This window comes from Perognathus longimembris, chromosome 23 (assembly GCF_023159225.1).
Source record: "Perognathus longimembris pacificus isolate PPM17 chromosome 23, ASM2315922v1, whole genome shotgun sequence".
Classification (NCBI taxonomy): Eukaryota; Metazoa; Chordata; class Mammalia; order Rodentia; family Heteromyidae; genus Perognathus; species Perognathus longimembris.
In genome coordinates this window covers 31843698-31860900 of record NC_063183.1, presented here as the reverse complement: position 1 = coordinate 31860900, position 17203 = coordinate 31843698, and the positions used below count along the sequence as shown (strand labels likewise).

General features: G+C 51.8%; 1 protein-coding gene and 1 long non-coding RNA gene across 3 annotated transcripts in view; one reads left to right on the top strand and one right to left on the bottom strand.

Annotated features, from left to right (window-relative positions):
• Positions 1-17203, bottom strand: part of Ehd4 (EH domain containing 4) — a 63803-nt gene that overhangs the window by 22878 nt on the left and 23722 nt on the right. For both annotated transcript variants that reach the window (XM_048332379.1, XM_048332378.1), the window contains exon 4: positions 6183-6595. In XM_048332379.1, coding sequence (XP_048188336.1) covers positions 6183-6595 — 413 coding nt within the window. The remainder of the gene's footprint in view (positions 1-6182; positions 6596-17203) is intronic.
• Positions 3112-15872, top strand: LOC125340636. Its single transcript, XR_007208793.1, has 3 exons — positions 3112-3122; positions 13007-13009; positions 15649-15872. It is a non-coding gene; the product is annotated as an uncharacterized LOC125340636 (long non-coding RNA).

Below are 17203 nucleotides of genomic sequence, written 5' to 3'. Positions count from 1 at the left end.
CGCGGGACCCCAGCACCCCTTGCTGCCTCCTCATGGGGGCGAGTGCGAGCTGTGAGGCCCCCGTTTGGGGGTAGCTGAGGTCCTGCTCCTGGGCTGGCTCACTCCACCCGCCCTGGTCTCCCTGGGACGGGCCCTGCCAATGCGCTGCCCTGGACACCAGGCCTCCAGCGCCTTGCCACACACAGGGGCGCACCCTGTAGCTGCTTTTTACCTCCTCTTGCTACCTGTTCCCGAACACATCTGAACACAAGCACCCAGTGTGAGGTTCCAGGTACACACCTCAACTTTAAGAAGTTTATCCTGCTTGGTGCTGGTAGCCCACGCCTGTAATCCTAGCTACTCAAGAGGCTGAGATCTAAGGATCTTGGTTCAAAGTCAGTCCGAGCAGGAAAGTCTGTGAAACTCTTATTTCCAATTAACTATCACAAAGCCAGAAGTGGCGCTGTGGCTCAAATGGTAGAGTGCTAGCCTGGAGCAAAAGGCTCAGGGACAGCACCTGAGTCCAAGCCTCAGGGCCAGCACCAAAACAAAAGCTTATCAAGCTATGCAGTGAACTATGAACCTTGGAAGCATAGACTGGCTTGAATGGACCCTCTAAGCCCAACTGAGTTTGGCCCCAGGAAGCTCATGGCTTTGTCAGGGTCCCCCGGCCGGCCAGCGGGGAGGCGGGGAGGCGGCACCGACCTCCACTGCCCTCGTTTCTGTCCAGTGGGCGAGTCCAAGCGCTCTTGAAGCTGATTTTTTTTTTTTTGCCAGTCCTGGGCTTGAACTCAGGGCCTGAGCACTGTTCCTGGCTTCTTTTTGCTCAAGGCTAGCACTCTTCCACTTGAGCCACAGCGCCACTTCTGGCTGTTTTCTATATATGTGGTGCTGGGGAATCGAACCCAGGGCCTCATGTATACTAGGCAAGCACTCTTGCCTCTAGGCCATATTCCCAGCCCCTCTTGAAGCTGTTGGAAAGCTGGAACTCCAAATGAACTGTGTCCTGCAGAGCAAGAGTTTAGACGGCTGATTTGAGGTTTGATTTCTGATCGCTCCCGGTTCACTGGGAAGCTTGAGGGACCGGTTGCTCTTCCTCTGACACAGGGAACATGAAACAGGGATCACAGTCCAGAGTCATTCCGAATGACACACAGGAATGCGGGCAGGAACTGCGGCTTCTGGCAGGAGGCCCCGTCCTGTCACTTCCCAGAGGCGCTCGCTAAACACAGGGGACAGGCTGAGTGGCTAGTCACCCCCCAAAGCTCACTCTGTCTTCGGTGTCTCCGATATCTCTCTAAACAAATGCTGGACTGAGGGTCAGTCCTGGCAACCACTGAAACATCCTGGGACCTATGGCTCTTTATAACAAGAGAAAAGCCCTGGAGAAGATGGGGAACAGGGAGAAGAGGTGCTCAGAAAGAGGAGGAGGAGGGAGGGGAGGATGGCCCGAGGGCTGGAACTCCAGCCGTCCCTGCCAGGAGTGGGAAGCCATGCTCAGGAGAGGGTCTGGCTCGCGTTACGTGGCATGGAGGAGGAGGAAGTACCAGCACGTGTGCAAGGCAGTGGCGTGGGGAAAGCAGCCGGGAAACAGGGCGGAATGTCTCATTTCTCATCTGAAGACATAATCAATCTGGTGGAGAGCATTTGCAACTGGAGGACTAGCACATTTTCAGTGGTGCTGTCTATCTATCTATCTATCTATCTATCTATCTATCTATCTATCTATCTATCCACCAGGCTATTTTTGTGCCAGAATTCAAGGCTTCACACGCTCATTCAGATTATTCTGCTCACAGCCGGTGCTCTACCACGTAAGCCATACACCTAGTCCAGGATTTTGCTGAGCTATTTTGAAAGCCCCAAGATGGAGCAGGATTAGAGACTCTCTGTCACTCACTGGGCTGGATTCAAACCAGATCTGTCTCCCAAGTAGTTAGGACTACAGGCGTGAACCACTGGAAAAAAAGGGAGGTTTATAATAATATAAACAAAAAACACTTGCGAGGCGACCTCCCAGGTTAAGATCGTGTGAGGCCGACAGAAGTATCCGATTCGTTTCTGTTGGGCAAGGGTTTGGTAGCCTGTTCAGCCCCAAGCTGGCACACAGCCTTAAGGGAGGCTGAAGGGTCCGCAGGGGCTGAGGTCGGCCTTCACACACAGGCTTCCGTATATGGGCTCCGGCTCGGGCAGCAACTGGGCTATTTTTAAAGCCCCTAGGTGGAGCGGGATTAGCCTGCTCCTCCCTCACCCGGCCCAGCTGTCACTCGGTGAGTCAGGAGGCATCGGCGAGCTGCACAATGCTAACAGAACGCCTGCCGCCTCCTCAGAAGGCATTTCACAGCAAGGCAGAAAAGCCAGGCTCCCTGACACGTGACTGCGAGGAGAACGCTACATTCCACGGAACTCCAGCGAGCCCTGAAAAATCACTGAGCTCTTCTTTTCTTTCTCCTTCTCACTTGTGGCTTCCTCAAATGGTGCCTCGTTTTCTGGTGGGTTTTTTTTTTTTCAGTTGGGCAAGATCTTCAAGTGGGTGGAGACCTTTCCTAATCTTGGGCAATGTGTTTCTAAAGGGCAGGGTCTGCAGGGGACTTGCTGGGGCTTTTTACTTAGGATTATTTATTACATAAAGATGACTTTGGGGGGCTGGGGATATGGCCTAGTGGCAAGAGTGCCTGCCTCATATACATGAGGCCCTGGGTTCGATTCCCCAGCACCACATATACAGAAAATGGCCAGAAGTGGCGCTGTGGCTCAAGTGGCAGAGTGCTAGCCTTGAGCAAAAAGAAGCCAGGGACAGTGCTCAGGCCCTGAGTTCACGGCCCAGGACTGGCCAAAAAAAAAAAAAAAAAAGATGACTTTGGGATGGGCATGAGTCTAATTTCTATAGTTTGCTTATCTGAGCTACAGCTGAATAAAATTAAATGAGATTCTCCAAACCCTTGTTTGGGCTCTACGGAAATAATTTAAAGAATCCTGCAGTTAGCCGTGACTGCACTCTCAAGAGCTAACAGTCCTCTGAACAGGCTGACCACCATCAGGGACCGGATCTTGGAGAGCCACCCAACCACCCCGAAGGCCTCCTGTTCCTCGGAACAGAGACTTGTGAAATATATACACAGAAAAAGACACGTGTCAGCTGGGTATGGCGGCGCATGCCTGTAATCCCAGTTACTCAGGAGACAGAGGCAGGAAGACTTCCAGTTCAAGGCTAGTGTGAGTGAAGTTATGGAATCCCTAATCGCAAAAACAGAATATAGAGGTAGAGCACTTTCCCAACATGTATGAGGCTCAGTGTGTAATCCCTAGTACTTTAAATCATTAAATTTCAGTAGGGAAACCATTAAACCATCAGAGCTCTTGGAAAAGAGTATTTTCTTTTTGTATTATTAAATCCGTCTCTCCTTTTTTTGCTGGTCCTGTGGCTTGAGCTTTTGTGCTCAAGGCCAGTGCTCTACTACTTGAGTCACAGCTCCACTTCAGGAGTTTTGTGGTTAACTGGAAACAAGAGTCTCACGGGCTTTCCTGCCTGGGCTGGCTTCAAACGGTGATCCTCAGATCTCAGCCTGCTAAGTAGCTAGGATCACAGGCGTGAGATACCAGCACCTGCCCCTTAAATCTCTTCTTTATGACACTTGGAGTGGAATTAAAATGAGGACATGCCTGCTTTCTCTGGATGGGCCACGGAGTCTGCCTAATTACAAGCTCTATAAATAGATCCTCCAGCAGCTGAGACCTGCCACCAGCTAGGGGACATCAACATGCTTTCAAAATGTCGGTTCCATAAACCACTCGGCTTTTTAGGGGTTCTGTGGAGGTAGAATTTTCTAGGACACACAGAACGACAGATTAATAGCTCGGAAATGAATGGCTGGCCAGGAAGAGCGAGCGGCTGCTGACCGTCTACTCTGGTGCCTGCGGGAGCGCTCGCTCTGGACTAAGCAGGCTGACTATGTAGACTGGGAATTTTCTCACACGTGGGCTCTGACACTCAGGGAGGTTTCTGTACCTTTCTGAGCAGCAGGCCTTCTGGGTAAACTGAGGACAGGGGCCTCTGTACAGTTCCTGACAAGCCCAAAGGGAATGATACAGGGATGCAAACGGGGTCAGCCGGCAGGATTTCTGCCTGCAAAAGGAAGGCTAGATGAAGAGAAACACTCCAAAGTGAAAAGCTCAGGTGTCTCCTTGTCCTTGTAACCACAAACAAGCCCACAAAGGGAAGGTAGAACTGCAGATACAGAGGGCTGGAGGTATGGCTAAAGCAGTAGACAAACTGCCCAGGAAGCTCAAGGACCTGAGTTCAAATCCTGGTACCAAAGACAAAACTACAGACAGAGGGCTGGAGGTGTAGCTCAGTGTTACTCGCTCGCTGTGCGCAAGGTGGCTATAGGTTTGAGTTCCAACGCAATTAGCATCCAAGTGAACACCGCAAGGCGGTGGATGGCATGAAGGGAGCGCTATGCGCTCACAGCTAGGACCCAGCACACGGGCAGCCTCCTCCCTGCCCCCGCAGCTCGGCCTGGCACTCCCCATGCACACGGCCCTGACGTGCCGGGGCTGGAAGTTTCTGTGCTTCAAACATTGTCCTTTGTGAAAAGGAACAAGCCAGATACTATTCTTAGGAAGACGTAAACCAAGCCAGCCTCTGCCTATAAGAAAGCTCAGCAGGTCGGCCGTCCACCCCCACTCCGCACAAGGGCTTTCATTATGCGGCGTGGGACACAGAGCCTGGTCTGTGCCTCCCTCGGCTTAGGCGGTGCAGTGGCCGCAGGCCCAGCTCCGGGATGCCAGGGCCGCTCTAGGCGGAGGGCGCACGGCGCTTCCAGACGCTTCCCTGCTCCGATTTACAGAGATGACGGAATAGAAGTGCATCTGTGTCACCTGACCCTCTGCAAGGATTGGCAAATTTAAAAAAATGTCTGGCGGCATTAAAAACAGACTCCTCCCCACAAAAATAAATAAATAAACATCTTGAAATTTGCCAAGACTACCGGACGAGCTACCAGCTTCAGTTATTAAATAGCAGGGGCCGCTCCACACTCTGAAAGTGAAGTTCAACCACCCCAGCTGCCGGAGGGTTGCTGCATGAGCAAAAACCAGGCTTCCTGTCACCAGGCACTAGGCCCAGGGCAGGCACGAGGGAGCGATCCCTTCAGGAGAGCTGCAGATCCGTGGATCAGCAAAGCAGGAACAAAAGCAGCCACACGTGGCTCTGGACAGGAAGCAGCTGGCAGCAGGAAGAGAGAATAAAGCAGGGTGACTCACACAGCACCATGAGAGGAATGCATATGCTCTCACTAGGAGACCGCAGGGAAGTAGAGAGGAATCCAGGAGATGGACGTCCTGTGGCTGGAGCAGTGGCAGCCAGAATGTGCTCTTTTGACTTAGGAGAGGCTGCTGTGCACAGGGGCACAGAAGACAGCTGCTCCCTCCTTTTCCTGCACAGACCAGACGCCATCTGCCGTGAGGCGGGAGGGATGCAGGAAGGAAGGGATGTCTGTGTTTGCTGATGACATTTACCAAGTACCGGCGGCTGGAGACAGCCATCCCAGAGACTGGGGCCAGGCAGAGCGATAAAGAGGCTGCACGGACAGTCCCGGCGGCCTGCCACCCAGTCGGATCCCTGGGAGCTTACACACATGTGCACACACACGCACACGTGAGGCAGAAGCCCCGGGGCGGGGCCTGGGAAAGTTGCACTGGATGAAACTCTCGTGCGCTTCTGAGGAACCACCAGGCCTGAGCTCCTTTGCGAACCAAGCACAGATTTCCAGCGCTATGAGTAATGCACAGATTTTCTACAGAATCATTTTTTCCCTGTACTTTGTCCTGGAGGAGTGGTGAGATTTATGACAGGATTCAGCTGCCTGAAAGGGGCAGGGGGTCGCCTGACCTCTAGTCACCTCACCAGACACACATTTCTGGGGATGCTAGGAGGCTCAGCTGTGAGGTTGGGGAGCCCCTGAATGATGGCAAAGCCCTCACACTACCCCATCCTCTGATCTCAGCCTTCTGAGTAGCTAGGATTACAGGTATGAGCCACCGGCGCCCAGCTGCAAAGCTCTATTGTTAGCCCAGCACACATTCCATCCCTTTGGGCTTCTGGAATGGAGCCCGCCTCCCCCACTTCCTTCCCTCCGGAGAGGAGAGGGCAGCAGACCCCCCCCAACACGAGGTGGCTGTCCAGGGGCCCCCCCGCTCACCTTGGCCAGCCTCGCTCGCTTGATGAGGTCGTTGAGTTTGCGCACGGCCGCCTTCTGGGGCAGGCTCTGGATGTCTCTGAAGAGGTCCTGGGCCTCGGCCTCGAAGAGCCGGCGGTTGTCGGTGTTCTGCAGGGGCTGCGCCCAGAAGGAGCCGATGTAGACGCGCAGGACTTCGGGCGTGTTGATGACTTTGCCCAGCGACCACATGAGGGCTCCGTAGACCCGCATGAGCTGCTGCGTGTCCACCTGGTCGGCCTTGTTCAGCACCACGCGGATCTTGTCATCCTGGCCCCGGAAGGCCTTGATGGCCTCGGAGAACTCGTCTGAGATGTCCAGCTTGTGCGCGTCGAAGAGCAGGATGATCCTGTCCACCCGCTCCGCAAACCACTGCAGGACCTGGCAGAAGTCATACCCTGGGTGGAGAGGAGGGCACGGCATCACACCTCGCGTGAAAACACACACACAATGGCAGGAGCCGCCCGGGCCGCGGGACTGCCGTCACTGCACAGGGGGCGCCAGTGGCTGGAGGCACGCCACGAGGGGGGAGCCTGGGACCCCCTCTCACGGAAACGCGCGAGGGGACAGAGTGGGCAGTGCGCGCGGGTCACTTCCATCAGCCCTCGCGATTTGCGGATGTCGCCTAGCACGGTCCGTCCTCGGGATCACTGTCGAAGCCGGCCAGTGATTCTGCACCACCGCAGCCCACCAGCCAGGAAGCCTCTTATTTCTGACGAGCCTCACTTTGTGGAAAGAGCCAGAGAGGGAAGAGACAGGAGGGGAGGCCACTTAGACACCTTCGGGGCGTCCGGCAAGTTTGGGAGAGGAGGAACTGCCTTCTTCTAATTCAAGCGTGGAGCGTGTTTGGGTCAAGGATTGGCCTGGGCAAAGTTGTGACGGCTATTTGTCATTGGGACTATTTATAGATGAAGGGTGTTCTAAATATTTGTGTTTTGTGAAATTATGTCTCACAGCCATTCTGTGAAGTGGCCCTTAGCCAATTTCTTTTTTAAAATGACCAAGACCACAACAAGTTCCACCAACCCTTCTTTGGCCCCTTACCAATGCTTCAAATCAAGTAAACACTCTTCAAGCCCAAGGTCAAGACGTTCAGGCATTTCCCCAGGGTGGCAGGTTCCCACAAGGAGGCCTGTCCCCCAAGGTTATTTTAATCTCAAGTTCCTCAGTGGCAGAACCAGCATCTCAGCGTATAATCCTCCAGATCCTCGCCTCTGAAGTAGCTAGAATAACAGCTGTGGGCCACTACACCCAGCTTTTAGGATTTTTTTTTTTTTTGCCAGTCCTGGGCCTTGAACTAGGGGCCTGAGCACTGTCCCTGGCTTCTTTTTGCTCAAGGCTAGCACTCTGCCACTTGAGCCACAGCACCACTTCTGGCTTTTTCTATATTTGTGGTGCTGAGGAATCGAACCCAAGGCTTCATGTATACAAGGCAAGCACTCTTGCCACTAGGCCATATTTCCAGCCAGGATTTTTTTTTTAAAGCAAGCATAGTATGTTCAGTTAACAAAATATCATATAGCAGTGAAAAGAAGCTGGATCTTCATTTGTCAACAAAGGTAATCTCAAACTAACAAGAGAGTTAGACATCACTTTTAAAGGATGATTTCACCACAATTACATTCGTAGAAAATGCTGGAATAGATCCCAGCTACTTGGAAGGAAGAGAGGGAGATTGTGGTTCAAGCCAATAAGCAACAAAGTAGCAAGACTCTTACCTCAAAAATAAACTGAAAAAGCAAAGAAGAGCTGGGGTTGTGACTCAACTGGTAGAGCACCTGCCTAACAAAGCCCAGGCCCTGAGGTTAAGCCCTAATAATACCCTCTCCACTCAAAAAATTAAAATATGAACCAACAGTCTGTACCAGATATCTCTAAGGCCAAAAACATTAATATCCACTTAGGGTGCTGGCTAGTACTGGGATGGGGGGCATGTGGGCTCAGAGGCTAGTGAGGAAGTATCTAGAGGAAATCATCTATTAGGAAACCACAGGGGTCCAGGGGTGATGCTCCCATGTCTTTGAATAACCAGCGTGAAGGGAGGAACCAGAACCAGGCGGAGCCCATGTCAGCAGGCACTTCCGGTTCTTGCTCTCCAGCTCTGTCTAGCTGCAGTCCCCTTGATTCTTTGGGAAGGAGGAGGATACACGCAGCGCTTAGAAAGTGGGCCAGCTTATTCCCAGCTCTTTCAGCAGTCAGTTTATTGAACACGTCACAGGGTAGCATGTAGAGATGGACGAGATTTCCCTCAGCGCTGCTGGCTCTGCCAGGCCACACGAGTGGTCTCCAAGGGTAACAATAAGTACAGCTGTCACTCGAGACTGACTTGTGCTCCAGAGAGCCCCGGATTTCAGGTCACAGGGCCAGATCCTCAGTAGATGAACGAACTTGTGGGTTCCTGGGTGCCAGGAAGCTGTTTGAGACCCACCCACAGAAGCACCTGGATGGGCTTGCCTTTCCAAAGCAGCAATGGATTGACTCAGCCCTCCGATCCCAAGCGCTTTCTCAGTGGGTCTCCCTGTGACCAAGCTCCAGTGTCTGAAGATTCAGAAATAGACTAAAGAAATTGTTGTGTGGCTAGGACGATGATAGTTCATGCCTGTAATCCCAGCTACTTGGGAAAAAGAGATAAGGATGATTTCAGTGCAAGGACAGCCCGGGTGAAAAGTTAGCAAGACCTCCTCTCCACAAACAAGCTAGGCATGGTGTCACACGTCGGTTATCCCAGCTATGCAGGAAGCACAGGCTACAGGATTATGGTCTGAAGCTGGCGCTGGGAGAAAACATGAGTCCCCGAGTCCCAGTCCAGAAGATAGCTAATGCAAAAAGGGCCAGGGCATGGCCTAGGAAGTAAAGGCCCTGAGTTCAAGCCCCAATGTGGCCAAAACTAACAAATGCTATGATTAGGGTGCACACTGAGCGGATAAGTTGTGAACAGTCGGGTCCCCCAACAGTCCCTCTTCTGTTTCCTTTACCCAGCTATCTTTGGTTTGCTACCACGCACGGTGACGGGCGAGCCACTGCCCCCCTTTCCCCATCTCTCCACCCCAGTGCCCCTGGGCAGAGCGCCTGGCCTGCAGCCGAGCCTCTTCCCTCCAGGGCCACCTCGGTTGACTGCTGGGCTGTGACACAACTGTGACACTTGAACTTAAATTTGCGTTCACAGTAGCTGATTTAAAGGTGTTGAACAAAAGGCTCCCCAGTTGGGAACCAAACAGCAACTGGCCTAGCCCGCGTGAGGCCGGTGAGATTGCAGTGGGCATGCAGACCCGATCAGATGAGATCCTGCCGCCATGTCCCCCAGGCCCGGCCAGGGTGCTCTCATTGTCCCCAGGGGGAGCGCTGCACCCAGCCGCTCCGCATCGCTCTCCCTCCCTTGTGTATGACTCTGACGACTCTAGCACTCTGTAGAAGGAGGTGTACCGACCGACACAGTTATTTGCCCCTGGGTGACTGGCTGCTGTCACTCAGTGTAATGCCCCAAGGACCATCATGTTGTGCATGTGTCAGAATTCGGTTCCCTTTTGCCTGCTGGGCACTGGCTTTGAATCACAACCTTCGGCTCATGGTCTCCCTAGGATCGAGGATTGCAAGTGTGAGCCACCGGTGTCAGACAATTAATTATTGCTGAATGCCATGGGTGTGTGTGGAACTGTCCTTGAGGGTCAGCTATAAAGCTCAGGTTCCTAGCCCGGTCCCGACAGGTGGGCGGATGCATGGTATACACGTGCAGGCTGAACGCCAGCCAGCAGTCAAGTGTGAACCACAGCTTTGCCACAACATCTGCATCTCAGACACAGAATTCAGAGTAAAAAAAAAAAAAAGCCAATCCCCCAAATAGCACCTATGGGGCATCCCACCTGCAAGAAATGCTACAGCAGCCACGCTAAGCTGGACGACAGGAGCGGTCAGTGCGGCCTACGGCTGGGGCAAGGCTGAGAAGGGCTACTAAGCGGCTTGCTCCAGCAAGGAGGGGCCTCGTGGGGTGACGGGGTCCCTCCTTGTGGTGATGGTTCTGTGTGTCCACAAATCTGCCACCAAACCACACAGTTAAAATGGGTACATTTAATCATGTCGTATATCAATGAAGCTGACAAAGCACACATGAATACGTGGTCTAGTAAGCGCCCAAGGCTGCTAACTTGTTTAAAGACATTCATCTGCAAACTGCTGATGGACCAGGAAGCTGAACCGTGTCCATCAAGACTGCCTGCAGACCTCTGCAGAAGGCCAAGGTTATTTTTAAAAAAAGAAGAGACTGGGAATATGGCCTAGTGCTAGAGTGCTTGCCTTGTATACATGAGGCCCTGGGTTCGATTCCTCAGCACCACATATATAGAACATGGCCAGAAGTGGCGCAGTGGCTCAAGTGGTAGAGTGCTAGCCTTGAGCAAAAAGAAGCCAGCGACAGTGCTCAGGCCCTAAGTCCAAGGCCCAGTATTGGCCAAAAAAAAAAAAAAAAAAAAAGAAGAAGAAGAAGACAAGGAAGCTGAGCCACAGTGGCTCATGTTTGCAAAGGTAGTTACCTGGGAGGCTAAGAATGGGAGAATTATGGTTTGAGGCCAACCTGGGTAGAGAGTGTGTGAGACCCCTTCTCAATTGATGGCTGGGTGTGATCACACGCACCTTGTCATCCTAGCTTGAAGGGAGGCTGGGATTGGGAAGATCTTCATTCCGGGCCAGCCATAAGCCCGAGACTCTATCTCCAAAACCACCAGCAAAAAGTTGGTCTGGAGGCATGGCTCAGGTGGTAAAGCACCAGCCTAGCGAGCACAGGCCTTCTTGAGTTCAAACCTCAGTTCTACCAAAGCAGGGGATAGGGTGGGGATTACACTTGAAGAGGTTGATGTAAAATCTGAATTGTCCAGTGGCGCCTTGAAGGATACACCAGTTCACAAGCACCTGACTCTGGTCTAGGTGACAAGAGAGGTGTACACGGTGACAGATCAGGAGCAAGAACGCAGGGTGAGGAGAGCAAGCTCCAGGGAGGCAGTGCACCATGGCCCAGCATGCAGGAGAACACATGTGCAGGTGAATACATGGGTGTATACCGTGCACACACACATTCAGGTCTGGATAATTCCATGGAGCTCAGCAGGTTTTTAACATTTTCTATTCATTCAAGCCTAGAAATATCAATTATTTAAGACATTCCCATGGACTGTCTGTTAGTCTAGAGCCAGAAAAAAGAGAGAGCGATGTCATCAGTTCACTTGTTTAGAATTAGTTTCTATCTTTGCCCAGAGACGGGGAGCTGGGAAAGCTCATCTGCCATGGGAAGATTCCAGCTTGGCACGCCTGGCTTGGCGTTCCAGGAACAAGGGGAGGGGGCCGGGAAGGAAGGAGCCCTGGCCACCCAATCAAGGGCTTCCTGTGGAGGCCAAGGGAGGCTTGCCAGGAAATGGCGTCCGGGGCTAGCTGGTTCCCTGGCTCAGGTAATTATGGGAGGGAGAGGGGCAGGGCCAGAGGAAAGCAAATTTGTCCATCTGTTTTGAATAGAATAAGAGAGGGGGGAAAATCCTTCAATTTCTCCCCAGAGCCAAGTTTCTAATTATCCAGGTTTCAAACACACAATGTGTTCCAATGAAAGGATGCAGGACAATGGGAGATGGCCAGAATCAAGGCCAGGTTCGGCTGCCACTTTCCTCCTGTGCCCGAGGCTGGCCTTGGTCCCAGTGTGAACCTTGTTTCTTCTGCTTCTTCTTCTTTTGGGTCAGTTTTGAGGCTTGATCAAAGTCTGGGCGCTATCCTTGAGCTTTCTTCACTCAAGACTAGTGTTCTACCACTTTGAGTCACACCATCACTTCCAGTATTCATGGCTCAAAGCCATCCCAGGCAGGAAAGTCTAAGAGACTTATCTCAAATGAACCACAAGAAAAACCTTGCTTCCTTCTCAAAGCCAGCTGGGTTCCAGGCATGGCCTGCCCTGCACTTGTGTGGGGATTTGTCAGTGTGATCTGGGTTCTCCTAGAGCTCGTGGCCACAATCGAGTCCTCCAGCAGAGTCCAGGGAGGACTCATCAGAGGCAGGCACTGCGAAGGCTGCAGGTGTCCCCACATGTCCTTGTCCCCAGGCTCTTTCCTGTCTATTCCAGCCCTCAAATGACTCCTGCTCCTTAGAGGAAACCCCCAAAGCTGGGAAGGCCCAATTACTTCCAAGAAAAACTTGTCCACAACACATTCTCCATGAGTAGTTTCTTCCTACGCAGCCTTTTCTCCTGCTTTCCTGCCCCATGCCAAAAACCACCTGGGGCCCTGAGGCATTTTCCTGTCTCTCCATTGTTATCCAGACTTTTCCTTTGGCCTGAGATACCCTTGCCTCACCTCCATCTATGGCTCCATGGCTCCCGTGCCCCCCCCCCCCCATGCCAGCAGGATGGGCTCTCCCTCCTGTTTCCTCCAGATAGGTCTGTCCTTGGAGCACCTGCCAGGCCCGATCACAGGCCTCGGAGGGGCCGGGCCGGGTCCCATCATGCTGTAGCCGCAAGTCCTGCTGCAAGAACTTCACACCACTCAAACCAGCTTCCCTCTGAGGATACTTTCTGTTTTTCTCTTTTTGCAGTATTGGAGATCAAACTCAGGGCTTTACAAATGCTAAGCGAGGGCCCTACCACTGAGCTGGACCTCTAGCCCTTTGTAATCTTCATTTTGAGATAGGGTCTGGCTACATTATGCAGGGCAGCAGCATTGAACTTTCAATCCTTGCCTGAGCCTTGGGAGTAGCTGGGAGTACGTTACATTCCAACTTGGCCATCTTCCGTGTGTGTGTGTGTGTGTGTGTGTGTGTGTGTGTGTGTGTGTGTGTGTTAGACAGTAGTAGAGTTAGAACTCGGGGCCTGGTGCTTGCTCAGACTTTGGTCTACCACTTGAGCCACACCTCCAGTCTGACATTTTACTGGTTCATTGGAGATAGAACCATGTAAACTTTTCTATCTAGGATGACTTTGAACCACAACCCTCTAGATTTTAGCCCCTAGAATAGCTGGGATTATAGTCATGCTCAACCACGCCTGGCTTTCCCTCCATATATTCCAGTAACTTTCCTTTCGTGCACCATACGGTGTATAATATTTATCTGGTGATTGGTAGACAGCAACTCCACTAGGACCGAGATTCCACTTCTCATTCTCTTGGCCACTACACATCCAGGATCCACTGCATAATACAGTCGGTGTTTAAAAGCCCTGAGTTCAAATCCCAGTACCAGCAAATAAACCAACAAATTAAAAGTAGAACTAACATGTGACCCAGCTATTCTACTTGGGGGTTTTTGCTGAAAAGTCCGCCCAGAGGCTCTCGGAGGGCTATGTGCGCGCAGCACTGCTGGAGAGCTGAGCGGGAGAAACGGCATGGGTGTCCTCGAGTGGACGAGTGGACCCGGGGATCGGGGCGTGTTCATATGCGGACAAGCACTCAGCCTGTGACAAGAGGAGAGCTCTGCAATATGAGGCAGCGTGAACCATCTTGAGGACATTTGGCTGAGTGAAATAAGCCAGGCACCGAGGGCCAGCAGGATGGTGCGTGGCTTCAGTCTTATGGGATCGAAATTAGTTCCATTTAAGACCTGGGACAGGAATGCCGCCGGTCCCAGGGTCCTAAGCGTGGGGACGAGGGTTGCTCATTAGCGGGCAGACGGTTTCAGCTATGCACGGGGAATGAGTTGGAGAGATCTGCAAGGCAACGGCGTGTCCTCGGTGAGGACTGGGGGCGCCGCTCAAGTGCCGGCACAAGACCCAGTACTGCCTCCCCGCCCCCATTTTTTTTTTTTTTTTGGTCAAGTGGGATGTAGGAGAATAAAACTGCTAAGAAGGTAGATGTCATGTTCAAGGTTCTTGCCACAGTAAAATGAAAATAAAATAAAGCTGGTTTAACCAAGTGAGTGAACTTGAACAAGTATAACTTCAGTTGGGCGCTGGTGGCTCACCCCTGTAATCCTGGCTACTCAGGATGCTGGGCTCTGAGGATTACGACTCAAAGCAAGCCTGGGCAGAGAAGTCTGTGAGACTCCATCTCCAAAACAACCAGCAAAAGGCTGGGCTGCAGGCACGGTTCAACCGGCAACGAATCCGTTGAGCAAGCATAAAACCCTGAGTTCAAACTCTGTATCAACAAAAACAAAACAACAACAAAAAACACCTTTGTTTTTAGAAAGTTAGAAGATTTAGTTGCTTATACAGTTCTAAAAAAAAAGTTGTTCTAGGAAGGCTGTTACCAACCATAGGAAGTGCAAATCATCTCAAAATAAACATCCAATATCTGGGACACATAGGCACACATTCTGAAGAGCCACTTGAGTTAAACATGGGCCCGGAGTCTCTGCATTGTTTCCAGGCTGCGTTTATTTTGCAACTGGAAAAGCCTGTGTCTGGACATTTTATTGTGGTCGAGAGCAAAATGACAGCTAAGAATAAGCAATGGCAGCAAATATTTACTGAGCTCCTCCGTTCCTGGCCCGCCCGAGCCGGCTACTGGCATCATCTGCGGTCCTCAGCGCCGCTATCAGCAAGCACACTGAGATACACAGCCCTCTCCCAGGGGAGCCAGGATCCAAACCCCGCGCCTTTAACCCTTTGCCCAGCGCCATGGCACCCTGGAAGGGACTTCTGCACGACCTGTGGCTGGGGTGTTCTACAGTGGACAAAGATCATGTTTATATAAAAGCAAAAAAGGAGGCATACTGTATGTTCACTGCAATACGCTGGAGGGCCACCATGCCTGCAGGTGGGTGGGGTGGGGGTGCTGAGGGGTAGTACAGGACCCCTGGATGTAGGGGTGGAGAGTGGCTGACACTCACCGCTGCCCAGGGAGAAGAGATGCCTCGGTCGGGGTGCGATTGCCAGACGTGCACGCTAAATACCCCCAGGTCATTTGGGGAGGTTCCACATGAGTTCCTGCAAATTCCTCACTTGGCAATGGCCGTGACCTCGAGGGCTCCCAGTCTCACTGTACCTGGCCTGGGGAGGGGGGTGGCCTGTGCCACGCCAACATTTGCAGGAAACGGGGACCAGGTGTGCCCAGGAAACAGGCTTTGCTCGCCCTGTCTCCTTTTCCCACTCCTCCCTTTGGGATTCCGTCCAAGGCCTTGGAAACCAGCTTTTCTGGGCCGGTTTCCTCATAAAATAAATAAGGCAAGCTCACAGCCTGTTCCTCCTTCCTCTGAGGAGGTGGTGGAGATAAGGTTGGGCAGTTTATGCTGGGCACATGCCCCCACAGACCAACAGGGAGAGCCTCACTGTCATGCCAGGCCACAGACATGGGGATGGAGGAAGTTTCTAGAAAATGGAACCCAGTGAGTTCTGCTGCTACTGGCCAGGTAACCAAGTGAAAGGGAAATCTGCCAATCTCACTTTCTATCTCAGATTAAAAATTAGGCCAAGAAACAGGCCCATTCAAAGAGGACTGGTGCTGGAAAGAGAGCAGTGTAAGGTGATGTTTTAGGCTCACTGCTGGAGCAGAAGTTGGTAAAAACCTACCGGGGAGCACTTGCAGATCCTGGATGCAGGACCATGAGCACTCACTTCATTTTGCTGGGCCCTGGTTTCTACAGAGGACAGAAGATCAACAAGGATTCTTTCTGGCCAGGTGCTAGTGGCTCACATCTGTAATCCTAGTCGCTCAGGAGGCTGAGATCTGAGGCTCACAATTCAAAGCCAGCCCAGGCAGGAAAGTCCATGAGACTCTTGCCTTTAATTAGCTACCCCAAAAGCCTGAAGTAGAGCTGTGTATCAAGTGGTAGAGCACCAGCCTTGAGCAGACAAAAACAACTGAAAGCACAAAACCCTGTGTTCATCAGCCCTCTCTCTCTCTCTCTTTCTCTCTCTCTCTCTCTCTCTCTCTCTCTCTCTCTCTCTCTCTCTCTCTCTCTCTCACACACACACACACGACAAGATTCTCTCTGGGTCTAAAGTTTTAACTATATACGGTGGTTCTAGATAGGAACGTTTTCTGTCAATGCTCAGGATTGTCAGTTTAGCTCAGAATTTGTATAGTACAGGTATCTACTGGTTAGAGGAACCTCAGCAGAATGTAGAAGGCTTTAGGGCACTGAATGACTAACTTGAAATAATAAAATTAACAAATAACAGGTCTAATTCTATTTCTTCTACTGGGCTCCTATGCTGTCGCCTTTTGGGCCAGTTTTTAGGCCCTTGTATGTTTCCCATAGGGAGTAAATAAGTTCAGTCATCATCAAATTCCAAACAGCTCTATACAGAAGGAAATGGCCAGAGGAAAGGTTAAAGGATGTTTCAGAAGTCATCAAATTCCTCAGATTCAGCCCTCTGCTTTGTATTGGCGTGAACAGAAGCCAGGAACCACGCACATGGAAACAGCCCATCCCTCATCTTGAGTGGGCTTTGTGTCTGTCAGGCAGGGGGATTCTGCACAATACACCCATTAATCACACACACTGAGGCAGCTTGGCAAACACTGCTTGTACTAAATTTTCTTGAGGCAAAATGCCACCAGCAGACTCCACCCAAGTGGAGAAGGCAAATGCTGCATCCACCTTGTCACAGTGAGGTTCACAAGGGCAGAAAGACAACGGCTGTTCAAGCTACCACTTTCTAAAGAGCAACCTGTACACTGAGATGACAACTTTGGGATCAATGAAGGGCTGCCAAGCAAACTTTTGACCTTGATCCTGAATACTCCACCCCACCCCATCATCTGTCCCTCCTTTTCAACAGCCCAGTGTTGCTGGTATCTTCCGTGAGCACGTGGCTAGCCGGAGGCAGGAGCCCAGCTACCCCAACACAGTATAGCTCACCTGCTCGTAAAGCCAAGCAACTCAGCACAGGTGGTCATTCCAGGGGCCAGCCACAGGTGACAAGACAGGCCACGTCAGTAGGGACCGCAAGACCATGCTGAGGTTCCTTATAAAAAAAGACTCATGGTCTGTTGGCGGGGAGGTGGTGACACGGGGGGTGGGGAGAGATAATGAAGAGGGTGGATGAGGATGAATATGGTTCGCTTAGTTGATTTGCATGCATGAAAGTGGAACCTGTG